Below are 14,558 nucleotides of genomic sequence, written 5' to 3'. Positions count from 1 at the left end.
ATCTTCAACATCCACCAATAATGCATATCCACAATCACACAATATTTATACTTGGCTAAATTCAACATTCTCATGTGTATCCATTTAGGATACATTGCTTTTCTCAAAAGGAAATATAGCATGTGAGATGTTAGATGGATCATCAACATCAATTATAATGGAAACCCCTACAAGTTAGTTCAAGTCAAAATCTATTTTCTTGTTGCAAGATCCTATTTATTTATTCTTTTTCATGTTATAATGGGGATACATCATATACTATGTCCTCAATAATAACTTTAATATGGGACACAAAATATGAGTGTAATCGTGTATGTCCATTATCAGTGTAAACGATGATCTTCTTGCACTTAGCAATATACCTAGAGGGAAATCATATATTGGTTGTTGCTAAGTGGCAAAAGACTAAAGTCTACCTAGACCTCTGACACCTTTGACAAACAAAATTGATAGTAAATTGGTTCAGATTTGTCATACCTTATTTCTTTCAACATAAAGTTCAATTTGTGTATAGGAAACTCATCCATGTCTACATAATCCATATTTGTTTGAAACAACAATCTAATATATTCTTATTCTATATCTACAATCAACTTATGTCCTAAGTAAGACTTAAACTCTCGACGTCATTGAGGGAGAGAAATCCAACATAATCCACGTAAGTTACCTTTCCATCTACATATTTTATTCCAGATACTTTGGAGAAAAAACCATCATGGTTAATTCTCATTGTAAATGTATTAGGACAACTCTATTAAAAATTAAAAAAAAAAAAAATAAATGAAAAATCTTTTACCAAACAACTCTTGTAATGAAAGATTTAGGGTAAAAGATTGCACTATGAACCTACTATAAACTTCTTTCATATCCATGCCACTTATACTCCACATTGTGGGTTGGAACATGTTGATTAGCTTGTTTTTTCTTCCCAGATTATTATGAGCTCAATCTTTTAGCAAGGGTAGATGATCAGATGGACGGATGTTACAAAAACATAATGGTGTTTTCTTGGGTTGATGATCCACAGTGTTTTTGAGAAGCGTATAACATGAGATACCATAACGGGAGGTGGGGACGGTGTTTCTGGCGTTGTAACACCGTTTTTGTGTGCCACCTCAGCCGATAATGGCATTTTTGTAACCATTACCGGGTAGTCTAATGGTAGAAACTTAATGGATCATGTGCAAGATTTGAAAACCACATGATCACCCTTATCAATTTTACAATACTAAGTCAACCACAAGGACCAAATATGTAATTTACCTTTATAAAAAGAAAGAAAATAAATAAAACAACTTGGTCAGATTTGGGACAAGTGTGACGTGGCCAAAAGCAAATTTCCAATTCGGAGGGATCGCCGCTGCGCTCCAATCCGCTTCATTTGTAGGTCGTAAGACCATTATCACCGGCGGCGCTTGGCGGAACTAAAACCTCCCACCGGCCATCACTGTCCATAACGAGCTATAACTACGAAACAAGAAAACCAACAAAAACCCGGATGAAGTTTACAAGGAACAAGAAAACATCATTCTCCTAACATGGTGTCTTTCTTTTGCAATGCCCTCTCTCAAACCCACCAACTATAATCAAATTCAACGTCCTTGTGTGATCCAATCGGTACATAATTTATGCTCGAAGGGACGCCTGAAGGAAGCAGTGCAATCGCTCGAAAATTTAGCAAGTAAAGGTCTACGTTTGGACACGAGATCTTTAGCTCTTCTTTTACAAGAGTGTGCGAATTACAGATCACTTAAAGAAGGAAAATGGGTTCATTTGCATATGAATGTTACGGGTCGGAAGAGACCCGGTACGTTCTTGTCCAATCATTTAATTTACATGTATTCAGAGTGTGGGAATTGGGTTTGTGCACGGAAGGTGTTTGATAAAATGTCTATCAAAAATTTGTATTCTTGGAACAACATGCTATCGGGGTATGCTAAATTAAGGATGATGAAACCAGCTCAGACCTTGTTTAACCAAATGCAGGAGAAGGATGTTGTGTCATGGAATACAATGGTCATCGGCTATGCACACACTGGACATTATAACAAGGCATTGAAGTTCTTTAAAGATTTGAGAATGTCAAACATTAGGCTAAACGAGTTCAGTTTTTCAGGTCTCTTAACCGTTTGTATCCAAACAAAAGAGTTAAAACTCACAAAACAAGTCCATTGTCAGGTATTTCATCTTGGTTTCTTATCAAATATAGTACTTTGTAGTTCAATCATCGACAGCTATTCAAAATGTGGTGAGATTCACAATGCAAGGAACCTGTTCGATGAAATGCCTAAAAGAGACGTTCTTTCTTGGACCACTATAGTTTCAGCATACGCAAAGTCAGGAGACATGAAATCAGCTAACGAGTTATTCAACATCATGCCAAACAAAAATCCCATATCTTGGACCTCACTAATTTCAGGATACACAAGAAACGGTTTCCCATATGAAGCACTTAACCTCTTCACAAAGATGATATCACAAAAAGTCACCCCAAATCAGTTCACTTTCAGCAGCGCCCTATGTGCTTCTGCTAGCCTCACTTCAATCAAAATCGGTAAACAAATCCATGGATTCTTGATAAAATCACATCTCACACCAAACACTATAGTTCTTAGCTCCCTAATCGACATGTATTCCAAATGTGGAAGTGTACAACTTAGTCAAATAGTTTTCAATCTTGTCACTGATACACACAACACAATACTATGGAACACAATGTTATCAGCTTTATCTCAACATGGTCATGGAAAACAATCTTTAGAGCTTTTCTCCAACATGGTGAGATCAAAAGTAAAACCAGATAGGATTACATTTATCATACTTCTAAGTTCATGTAGTCATTCGGGACTTGTTCAAGAGGGTGTTAATCTTTTCAACAATATGATTCAAGATCATGGGATTAGTCCTGATGAAGAACATTATGCGTGTTTGATTGATCTTTTGGGGAGAGGAGGGTGTTTTGATGAAGTGGTGAATTGTTTACAGAAGATGAAAGTAGAACCTGATGTGCGTGTTTGGAAAGCTTTACTTGGTGTTTGTAGGATTCATGGGAATATGGAATTGGGGATAAAAGCTGGTGAAAAGTTGATTGAATTGGAACCTGATTCTTCAGTTGGGTATGTTTTGCTTTCAGGGATATATGCGATTTCAGGGAAGTGGGATTTGGTTGGAAAAGTGAGGAAGATTATGAAGGAAAGAGGTGTGAGGAAAGAATTAGGGTTTAGTTGGTTGGAAAATGAGAAAAAGTTTCATGCTTTTAGTGTATCGGATAAGTTGAATGGTTTTGAAGGTGAGATTGAATCGGTTTTGGAGATTTTAGCTTCTGAAATGGAAGAAGAAGAAGATGATGATGATGATGATGATGATGATGAATCTTTTCGTGATAGTTGAAGGTAATGTTTCGATGTTTGTTTTCGATGTTTGTTTTTGATGTATTTTTTGTTGAATAATTGAAGAGTAAATTAGAAAGAGGGATAAAGTTCATAGATTTGTAGGATGAATGAGTTGATGTTAAAGTACAACATTGTACTTTGAAATTTTTTGTTAGTAAGACATAGTACTTTGAAAAGCTAACCAGTTATAGCATTTTGTACTATTCGATTATTTTGTGTTATTAGAATAGTATGCTTAAAAAGTTCTATCCAATTATATGGGTGACAATTGTTAGATGGTGTTATCATACCTAGTGTATCAATTTGCTATAAGCTCTTTTCTGGTCTTTATCTTGAATCTTTATTATTCTCTTTCTCTTCCATCTTGATATCAACTTTGAAATTAACTAAGCATCGGGCGGGGAAACTTTCAATATAATGATGAAATAGACTAGTGGAAAAGGTCTCATTCTGACTAGTATCGAAGATAGTTTCAGTCTTTAATACTAAAACCATAATATCTTTGAAAGATAGGTTTAATCACCTAGAAAGTGGTAAATAATGTGGACTACATGTTCACTTTTTTTCAAATAACAAATGCTCAAATACGAAATACATGATTATTTTGTTATAGATATATAAAAGTCGGGCAATTGACCATATAGCATCTTAATATTTGTGTAGTTGTATTAACTTATTTCTTTTTCTTCATGATTTTTGTGTTTCGGTTTCGGTTTTTTGGGTTTTGATTCAAGTTAGGGCTTTGAAGAGTTTGATTTAGGTTTCAAAGTTTCTATTTCGAGTTTTCAATTTCATATTGTTTTGACAACCACTGTTTATGGGTTTCATATCTCAAACTATATCTTCAATAAATGGTTGTGACTGGCAGGGAAAATAATTGATAATATTTTGACATAGTGGTATCAGGTGTGTCTAAAAGATGTTTTTTTTCCAAATGTTTGAGGTTTTAAGTCTCGTGGTATACAAAATGTGTAGATTTAGAAGTAAAATTACACGGAAAATTATTTTCTATATTGATAGAAAATGTGCAAAATATATATCTATATAGTGATATAAGTAAATTTTATTATTTAAATTTAAAATATATTCAATAATATATAAAAGTGACTTGATTCGATTCATCGATTGGTTAACTAGTTTTTCTAAAAGCTCGAGCTCAACTCGAGGAAGATTAGAGCTCAATTTGAAAGATAATAGTTCGAGCCTATTTATCAAAACATTTACTAAATGACAAAACCTTGAATAACTTGAAAAAAATTTCAACAAATCAAGTTTGATATAAGTTCGACCCAAAAATATAAAAACATATACAAAGCTCAATAAGAATTATAGTCGAGTTCTTATAAACTCGAGTTGACTCACTATATGTTTCAAAAAGAGAAATGAAGATTTTTTTTAATGTCGGAAACTCTGAAGGTGATAAAGGGTATTCATGGAGAGTATGGGTATTTGAATGGTGAAAGATCAAAAAGTATAGGAGTTTGGGCTAATATCGTTCAATCATTTAGGCGTCTTAGGCCGGACAGAGTAGCATCGGCAATAGCCTCGGCGAACACTGGGCCGACCCCTCGGCATGCCAAACTCTCTTCTTTGTCTTCGTCTTCTCCCTACCTCGGTAACCTTTTTCTTCTCACTCCCTCTATTTGGCAATATAGTCAATAAATTGGTATTTGGCTGAGGTGGAGCTCAGTGCACTAAGCACTACTCCCCAGCCTTAATGACAAAGGGAGCCACATTCTACTTTAGAATATTGGTTGGAAGGTTGGATGTGGGAAGTCTCCGCCAACGGTGGATCCAGAACGAAATACAAAAAATACATAGAAGTATAAATTTCTAAAAATTTAATGTATTTTTGGGTTTTTTCAGTAAAAAAATGTCATGAGGGTATTTACAGTATAAGTGGGTGCCAAAGAGGGGGATTTTAGTAAAAGTCAGAATTTTTGGAGGGCTAGTAGTAAATATGGTGAGACCCACCTCCAAGTGGGGTCCATGCACCCCACTTAAAGGGGCTGGATCCGCTACAGTTAAAGGGGTTGGATCCGCTACTGTCTCGCAAAGGGTTGTTAGGGGGCGTTGGATCCGTTCAATTTGCTGACTTGATTGATTTATGTATGAACTCTCCGGCCATTGGTAGAGGTGGACCAATGGGTTTAGGAGTTATCAGACGTGTTCACGGTTAGTAGCACCCATCAACATATTGTTGATATATGTTTGGAGAGTCAAGATATTGGTACTGATTGGAACAAAATAGTACAGACATAAGTAAATATTCTCTGTTGGAAATTGACATTAAACGGGATCCCGATAATTGGGCCTCCAAAGATATAGACTTACACTCTCTTCTTTGCCCCGTTTGTTAATGTGTCAATGAAAACATTAATCACTTGTTTTTAACTTGTGATGTAGCTAACCAAACTTGGGGAAAGATTTTTAAATGGCCAGATCTTCTTTCTCAAATTTAATAGCTTCGGTGGATGGCTTGGGAATATCAGCTTGGAAAAAGAAGGCCGTTGAGGTGATTGTTTATGCGACTTTTGGGGTGTTGTGGTTGTATTGCAATAATGTTGTTTTAGCAACCATTTCCTTCCCTAAAGCCTCATCTTTGAGTGTATTGTTCTTTATTCCTTTGTTTTAAGAGTAGGAACCATAAATTTATCCTCTTTATTAAAAACCTGATTATAAGTGTCTTTTGTAATTCTTTTTATTTGCATGTGTATAATGTATTCATACGTATATGTATATGTATGTGTATTTATGCATACCTAATATATATACACATACAGAAAAACCTATTGTCATATACTCCTATTACTTTGGGAATTTGACATCTTCCCAAATCACCCACCACACATTTTCAAAACAAATAGATTTTACCTCCCAACCAATGATCCAATCATCCAATTTCAAACATCAACTTTCAACTCCCCCGTAAGCAAATCATCAACAAAATGTAATAATTTCCACAAGAAAGATAACCAAAAACATTCCAAATCACAAATTTAGGGTTACAAAAAATGTACCCTAATGACTTTCCTAATCATTTCCATCCTTATATAGCAATGGGCCCCAAATGGTCTAAACAAATCGAACGTCGAAGAGCGGTTGTATCAGAACGAAAAAAACTACGAAAACTCAAAAAAGAAAATGGATGCGATTACCCGGGATGCGATATCCATCCACCCAATAGGAAAAACTGGATGTCTGGCCTGAATCCGGCCAAACTTCCAATCAACAAAATTGTTTGGCCCGGGACCCACGATTCCGCCACCGACAAGATTGGAATCAGAGCCATCACCCGACCCTTCGCCCAATGCCAGTCTCTATCCATCTACCAACAACTCGTACGTGGGACCCGCGTCCTCGATATCCGAGTCGAGAAGAACGGGAAAGTTTGTCACGGAATCATAACGACGTACGGAATCGACGTTGTGCTTGATGACGTTAAGCGGTTCCTTTCGGAGACAAAATCGGAAATCGTGATTCTCGAGATTCGGACGGAATACGGACGGAAAGATCCGCCCGCGTTTGAGAAATTTTTATTGGAGAATCTCGGGGAGTTGTTGATTTATCAGGACGACTGTGTTTTTGAAAAAACAATTGCAGAGATTTTACCTAAACGGGTGATTTGTGTGTGGAAGCCTCGGGAATCACCCGAGGTGAAACCTGGGGGCCCGTTTTGGAGCTCGGGGTATTTGAAAGATAATTGGATTAATACGGATTTACCTTTTACAAAGTTTGAAAGTAATTTGAAGTATTTGAGTCAACAACAACCGGTTTGTTCACGAAAGTATTTTTATCGGGTCGAGAATACGGTTACACCGCAGGCGGATAACCCAATTGTGTGTGTGAAAGCGGTAACGAATCGGATCCACGGGTACGGGAGATTGTTCATATCGCAATGTTTTTTGAGAGATTGTGCAAATCGGTTGCAAATATTTTCAATTGATTTTATAAATGATGATTTTGTTGATGCGTGTGTTGGGCTTACTCAAGCCCGAATCGAAGGGAAGGCGTGAAAAAAGAAAATATTGGTCGGAAAAGCTGCCGGAATTTTATCTCCGGCGAGATGGTGGGTGGGTGTTTTGCTTAATCTAATATGAAAAACCAAAATGACAAAAACTTGTTTATGATGTGTACATTAATCATGATGTTTGTAAAGAGAAGGAAAATGATTAAATTATACATGATCCGAGTTTGAAAGCTTTTGTGGGCAAAATGAATTTCTCAACTTGCCCTCCAACTTTTGGAATATCGACGAAAGTAACCCTGCAAAAAAGACACAAAGAATTACTTGCATTTATACAAGATTTATATATTTTATTTGCACTATGTAGTAATATAGCTTTTATTTTAATTTTAATCAATTAAAATATATAATGAACAAATAAAAAAACCTGGCACAGAGGTTTCTCCAGGTTTCAAAGATCCTCTAATTAAAAGAGTGCCCGGAATTTGCTCAAAGACCTAAAATAATAAAACAAGCAAAAAAATATAAATACAAAACACAAAAAATTTATCGATTTAGTCACTTAACTATTTTTTTATAAAGAAAATAATAATATACTCACTGTTATGCGGAATTGTAAATCATTTGATTGGTCAACAAAGTCAATATCCTTCAAGATTTCTTTGCAATTAGACATGGCCACGTGTATCTGATTTCCATCAAATTAGTGTGTCAATCACAATGAGGCTTTCTCTAACTTTTTACAAAAAAAAAAGAAAAAAAAAATTGTAAATGAACATACGTCAATATGAAAAGTGGCAGCATTTAATTTACAGGTGGCGCCATTTGTGTGGAAGAAGGATTCGATTGATTGTAGAACATGAAATGCACTAAAATTGCGTTGAATTCCCTGAAGTAATTTTAAAAAAAAAAAAATTATATTAATTTGAGGATAATAATTCATACAAGCTTCGAAAATTTTACAATTTTGTACTGGTGTGACAGATACAGATACAGTACAATCTGTTTTGTCATGTCATGGGAAACAGGAGTTTAGAGTTTGACCTGAAGCATGAAAGTAAGGACATTTTTGGATGCCACATGAGATGATATTATTTTCTTTGATGGAGGAACAAATGACCATGCTACCCCCCACCTACATGTTTGACCTTGAACAAATTCAGTTGTTTTAACTACACTAACTCCCACCTCACGTAATTTTGCTATCAAGCTTTTCAAATTTGATTTCTTTCCAACCATTGATGTATACCACCTATTAAATATAATTACACACACAATTAATAATTAAAATAATTCTTTTTTTATCATTAAGTCATATATGGATAAAGTGATTGAACAGGTAATGATGTCTGTCTGGATAAAGTATTGTACACACGCATAAAGATGGTTTCTTTTTTGACTGTTTAAATATGAGTGAATGACCATTTTACCCTTAACACAAATGTACCTAAAAGACTGTTGAAGTTGAACACTATCTTCAATGATCCGAGTGATGAAAGCTTGTTCTCCACCAGGGCAAACCATCTCCGCTAGGGTTCCGCCACAAGAGGTGTTTGGATTAAGTCCGGATTCCTCCATTGTTTCAAAGAAAGGAGGATTACACATACAAAAATCAAAACTTTCACCACTTTTCACCACACCCATAAGTATAGGAGGCCCATGGTAGTTCTTAATCTTATCACCATTTTTCATGTCTTTTTCAGTCAACTCTTCCTCAAAGTCAACTTTTCTAATCTCAATTAAGTCAGAAATTTGTGGGTTGTTCTTAACATTCCTTTCAGCCCATTCTAATGCTACATCTGTCACATCTGTGTTAAAAGGGTATTTGAGTAATTTTAACAAGAAGAAAATGTTGGGAATTGAACTTAAGTACCTGTTCCAATAAAGCTCCAGCCAAGAAGAGATGCACCAAGAAGAGGGTAGATGCAATTGGCTCCAGTGCCAATATCAAATCCTTTAATGACATTATTGCCCTCCTGGGAATTGGGTATGATGTCTGATGATAAAAGGTCTTCAATCCAATGAATGTAGTTAGATCTGTTGGGTATTGTGGGGCAGAGTTGTCCATCAGGAATCCACCTACACGTATAAGTTCAGGTTATTCTTTATCCATCACAGAGTGCATAACCTTAAACCCTAGGCCCTAAAATAACACAGAGAAAGTCTAAAATACCCTTCAAACAACAGATGAAAAACTATTTGTGAGCCCAATTTGTATCCTATGTGATATCAAGATGTGCAAATAGGGAATTTGAGCTTTTAAACTTGCCTTCAAGCTGTTCAATTTCCATTCAACGTATGAAAATGGAAATTGTTGCATTTTCCATGGAAGCAGGTGTCCATATAACCATGTTGGAATTAGCAATGAAAGATAAACAAAAACACCAAGCCAAAACTAATATATTTTTTAGGCCAAATCTATGATTTCTCAAGGATATATTACCATTTTTTATTAACAAATCGAACCAAAGCATGTTTCTATCTTCACCAGACATGGTTACCGGTTCTTTTAAACATAGGGTGATAATTTTGATTTCAAAACACGAACATACGAAAAAGTTGATGAGCTTAAACCTAATTTAGCACTAATATTAACATACCAGGTGATGGAGTGATCGTGCAGTAGCAAAACCCTGGTGAGCTCACGAGTGGCATTGAAGTCTTTCCAATCGATCCTTGGCTTGCCTTCTCGAGAGTAGAAGACATAAGGTTGAAATGAAGGATACAGTGATGCCAAAACACCGAAGTCCGGCGGGTTGTCGGAGTATTTGTTCCGGGGATGTATGCTTCCTCTCTCCCTCTTCCTCTTCTTCCCCATTTTTTGGCACTCTTTTGGGTTGCTTTTCTCATAAATATCCATTTTGGGCCCAACCGAAAGCTAGGCCCATATTATTACCAAATCAACCAGGTTAAAACTTTATGAAGATGCGAAGAAAAAAAAAATACATTACCACCTAGTTGGTAGTGGGTATTAGGCAGTGAAAAGCTATCACTGGTTTCTTAAATTTATCTGAAGATAGTTTTTAGATTTAAAACATTTTTGTTAAACTAAACTTTAAAAGTTTATAGTGTTAAACGATATTTTTTCCGTTTTGTCAGATGTTTTCAAAAACTTTGTACCAAACATGGAAAACCAAACCGATTTAAAAGGGCTTTAAAAGCCCGATTTTGTCCACCTTTAATTTATAGGCTATTGTATAGTTTTTCAAGTAATTCTTTATAGAAGCAATCATAAAACTAACAAAAAATAGACAAAGTATATGCATAATAGCAATTTTATTAAGTTTGTCATAAAATAAAAAGGATAATGTCATTTTAGCCCTACAAACTAACCGGTCCTTATTTAAAAGGTATTTCTTGTTATTTTCTGGGTTGCGGCGTAGCTTGTCACTCGTTTTGCCCGCTACGTCTATGTAAAACTTTTTTAATCTAATGAAAAATAGACATGTTACTTATAATACCCAGTGCCCATGGATTATTTGACTTTTTCTTGAGTAACAAAAAAAATTAAACTCACAGTTTCACACAAGCCAAACTCTTTCTCTCTCTCTCTCTCTCTCTCTCTCTATATATATATATATATATATATATATATATATATATATATATATATATATGTGTGTGTGTGTGTGTATGTGTTAACTTCTCATCGTTTCCCTATCCGGTTCTTCATGGAAAAGGGACCATGACTTCTATGTGACATTCTAGATTTTAAGCCAAAGATAGGTGGACGGTCAATTCATAGTAAATCGCTTTGTAATTTGACTCATTGATTTTTAGTGCATCTTCTGTAAAATAAATGAATTCATTACAACTATTATAAGATATCAAATTGTATCTTACTTCCAAATATGTAAAGTGGCAGACGAATCAAACAACTCAAAATACAACCTTAGTTAATGCGTCTGAAAATTGAAATTTCGTATTAAGCAGTTGTACGCAAAGCAAACATTCTAGTCTCGTGGTACATGTGACATTCTCATTTTCACGGCCAGAAAAAACCGATTTGTTTATGTTTTGTTTGAAAATTAGAGTAGCCTTTTAAAGAAAAGTGTTGCGGAATTTGTTCCAAAAAAAAAATACAATAAAGATTTATCAAAGCATTTCTGAAGAAATGTATTTCACTATATTAAAACTTCGGGATGTCATGTTCGATAAAGATCAAAAGCATAAACAGAATAACATAGGCCTTACAACATATATTTAAATCTACTGGTCTATAATCCATAATCTCTCGTCAAGTCATTCAACTATGCTCTTGTGACACTACATGTAATCTATGTAGCAAATAGCGGCGCTGTAGCGGTTAGCGCAGGTAAGGAAACGTTATTTCAAAATAGCATTTTAGAATAGCGGTGACGCTATTAGCGCCGCGATTTACCGCTATTTACCGCGATTATGGTCGCCGCTATAGCGGCGCTATAACCGATATTTGAATAAATTCCATTTTTGGGCTACTTTCATTTTAAAAAAAATGTGTCATTCCATTGCATAAAATTGTTTTTTCTTAGCCAAAACCAAAACTTTTGTGTCATTCCATTGAATAAAATTGTAATTTTGTGACTGTCATGACTTCCATTGAAACCATGTATGTGTTGTCTTGTTAATTGTGTTGAAAATTTGAAGTACTACATTATGATTAACTATCAAGTTGCTTAATCATTTTATTTGATAATTGTAATTGTGTTAAAGTATGATAAAATAGTAAATATTGCATATGTTTTCTTGTTAATTGTGTTAAAGTATGATTAATTGGGGCATTGGTAACCGATATGTGAAGCATGATTAGCTAATTATGATATATGAAGTATGATTAACTAAATATGATATGTGAATTATAATTTACTGATTAACTAATTAACTAGATTGGGTTAAACTTTAAAGTATGATTTACTGATTAATACTCTAATATATATAAATTCTAAATAATATAAAAAAAAACGCTATACCGCCTCGAAAACCGCAATTTCAAATAGCGGCCAGTGACCACTATTAAATTTTTGATCGCGATAATTGCTTAGTCTGTAATACAAGAAACTGAGTGGGTTGGGCTTAGGAGCTGGTGAACACATAGGGTTTTCAACCCACAATAAATAAGTTTATTAATTTCATCAAGCCAAACAAACCCGATTACCCATTCTCGTTATCCTCACTTTACGTGCCTAAAGCATCTAATATAAAGGACCTAGCCTAAGGATTTTCATCGGGGTGACAACACTGCTTTGGGGATTCCTCAGCAATTTATGTCAAATAAGGCAATCATGAGGGGGGTGAAGTACTGCTGGTGAACACTGGGTTCAAATAAACACTTACAGGTTGCGAGCTTGCTAGCATTCCACTGGACTGTCTAGAATAGTCTGTGGTCGTCATCTATACTCCGCTAGATGACTGGATCATCTTAAACATCGAGGTCTCTCATCATTTTGTCACACATCATCTAATTTGATCTACCTATGTTATACCCAACATTTTTGTAAATATAAAATACGTATGCAGTTTAAATCATTTAAAACATGTATAAAAACGTTCATCCAACATAGATATCAAGTAAACAGATAATATACACCCATAGAACATAATTTATATAAAATACTTCATATATATGTGTAAGATGAAAATAACTATGCACTCATTTGTTAAGGTGGTGATTCTGAACTCAGGCAGCGCTTTGCTTCTTTTAATTTATTTTTCTTCGATGAAACCTAATATCATTACCACTAAATTTTAGTCTAATATTTATCGTGACTCATTATTAGTCTTAGATTCATCATTAAATTAAAGTCTACTTTCATGATCTATCAAGTAAGGAACAACCAGGTAGGATCATATCGGAGGTAGGGTCCGTTTGGTATACGAAATATACTGTTTGGAAATCCCACTTTAAACACCTCACTACTCCCGTAAGTAGATAAATCAGTATAACGACTTTGAATCACTGATAAATCTTATTTATAGGTTCATAATAACGATATTATATTTAAATATAAGCTATATTTAAAGTAGGGTAGACGTATCTCACTTACAACGGGTTTTCTTAAAAACCGGGCTCCGCTGGAGCAGAACTTCTGAGCTGAAAAGCTCTTTTTCTCAGAGTCATCAAGCGCTCCGGGGCTTTCTTCTAGCGCTAGGGGAGTTCCCTATGGCTTAGGAGGGTTTTGTGAGGTTTAGAGAGAGAGTAGAGAGAGGGAGAGAGAAGGGTGGAGGTGTGAAGAAATGAGGGTGGAAGGGGTTCTATTTATAGGCTGAAATATGGCTCAACTTGGTGCCACATGTCACCATATGGTGGCAAGACTTGGGGAGAACGCAATGGCCCAGATTCAGCCACGTCACCCCCTTCGCAGCAGCACCCTGCCAACTTATAAACTCCGTAAGTTTTTCATACGAGCTCCGTTTTTTACGTTCTTTATATCCACGCGGGTATTGACAAGATCTACAACTCTTCTTTTGACTCTGTCGGCTATTTCTAGAACGATTTTAAATTTAACAGTATGAGAAAATTACACTGTTAAATGGCCGTGTAAAATTCATAACTTCTACATACGGACTCCGTTTCCATCTGTCTTTTTATCGTTGAGCTCCTATTAATGAGATCTTAAATTCTCATTTAGGTTGCGTTAGCCAAAAATCGATCGATCTAAAATTCGAATTTCGGGTTGTGCACTGTTGTGCTAAATCTTAGAAAAATCATAACTTTCTCATACAAAGTCAGATTTGGGCGTTCTTTTTATGCACGCTCTCAGTTTAACGTATACTACAAGTTTCATTTAGATCTATAAGGCTAAAAAGCAGTTTATCAAAAATTCACTTTTTACGTTACGCGGTGGCGTGTCGGTTTAGCCGTAAAACTTCGACAGGTCATAACTTCTTCGTTATAACTCGGATTTTGGCGTTCTTTATATTTCCGGAATCCTTGTCACGACCACTACCACTTTCTTCATAGATATTGGGTTTATCTACACTTTTATTTTTGGCATTTATTTTCATTCTTAATTTGTTATATCTTTATAAACAAGTATATAAGCACATAAAATAACATAATTCACATAATATTCAAGTAATTCATTTTTATTACTTCAAAATGAGTTACAATGGTTGACTTTGACTATTACATAATTATACTAATACGTAGCCCAGAAACACGGGCATTACAGTACATGTTTCTGTAACAACGTAATTTTCAAAACAAAATTTTCATTTCT

The 14,558-nt window shown here is 35.1% G+C and overlaps 3 protein-coding genes across 4 annotated transcripts; 2 read left to right on the top strand and 1 right to left on the bottom strand.

Annotated features, from left to right (window-relative positions):
* The first annotated feature begins 917 nt into the window (after nt 1-917).
* LOC111898985 (pentatricopeptide repeat-containing protein At2g21090) lies at nt 918-3,638 on the top strand. Its single transcript, XM_023894865.3, has one exon. The coding sequence runs from the start codon at nt 1,558-1,560 to the stop codon at nt 3,388-3,390; it is 1,833 nt and encodes a 610-aa protein (XP_023750633.1). The 5' UTR covers nt 918-1,557; the 3' UTR covers nt 3,391-3,638.
* A 2,534-nt stretch (nt 3,639-6,172) lies between these two features.
* LOC111898984 (uncharacterized) lies at nt 6,173-7,408 on the top strand. The gene has a single exon (XM_023894864.2). The coding sequence runs from the start codon at nt 6,407-6,409 to the stop codon at nt 7,406-7,408; it is 1,002 nt and encodes a 333-aa protein (XP_023750632.2). The 5' UTR covers nt 6,173-6,406.
* A 94-nt stretch (nt 7,409-7,502) lies between these two features.
* On the bottom strand, nt 7,503-10,267 carry LOC111898983 (uncharacterized). 2 transcript variants are annotated; one of them, XM_042897614.2, is made up of 8 exons: nt 9,960-10,267; nt 9,233-9,438; nt 8,807-9,158; nt 8,404-8,611; nt 8,141-8,248; nt 7,961-8,047; nt 7,787-7,856; nt 7,503-7,658 (listed from the first exon to the last, which is right to left on the bottom strand). In XM_042897614.2, the coding sequence occupies exons 1-8, from the start codon at nt 10,217-10,219 to the stop codon at nt 7,570-7,572; spliced, it is 1,380 nt and encodes a 459-aa protein (XP_042753548.1). In that variant the 5' UTR covers nt 10,220-10,267; the 3' UTR covers nt 7,503-7,569. The 2 variants fall into 2 exon arrangements, with proteins under 2 accessions (XP_042753548.1, XP_023750631.2); XM_023894863.3 differs by having other exon boundaries at nt 8,807-9,167; nt 9,960-10,265.
* Nucleotides 10,268-14,558: the final 4,291 nt, after the last annotated feature.

This window comes from Lactuca sativa, chromosome 8, assembly GCF_002870075.4.
Source record: "Lactuca sativa cultivar Salinas chromosome 8, Lsat_Salinas_v11, whole genome shotgun sequence".
Taxonomy (NCBI): Eukaryota; Viridiplantae; Streptophyta; class Magnoliopsida; order Asterales; family Asteraceae; genus Lactuca; species Lactuca sativa.
The sequence above is the reverse complement of the archived record's forward strand: the minus strand, read 5'-3'. Positions and strand labels throughout refer to the sequence as shown.

Excerpts from the sequence above, each read along its gene's own strand:
- LOC111898984 (XM_023894864.2), top strand. The coding sequence starts at position 6,407 with ATGTACCCTAATGACTTTCCTAATCATTTCCATCCTTATATAGCAATG.
- LOC111898983 (XM_023894863.3), bottom strand. The coding sequence starts at position 10,219 with ATGGATATTTATGAGAAAAGCAACCCAAAAGAGTGCCAAAAAATGGGG. Across the intron at positions 8,048-8,140 it reads CTGCCACTTTTCATATTGAC|ATACACGTGGCCATGTCTAA; the intron begins GTATGTTCATTT and ends GATGGAAATCAG. Across the intron at positions 7,857-7,960 it reads ATTTACAATTCCGCATAACA|GTCTTTGAGCAAATTCCGGG; the intron begins GTGAGTATATTA and ends TTATTATTTTAG.
- LOC111898985 (XM_023894865.3), top strand. The coding sequence starts at position 1,558 with ATGCCCTCTCTCAAACCCACCAACTATAATCAAATTCAACGTCCTTGT.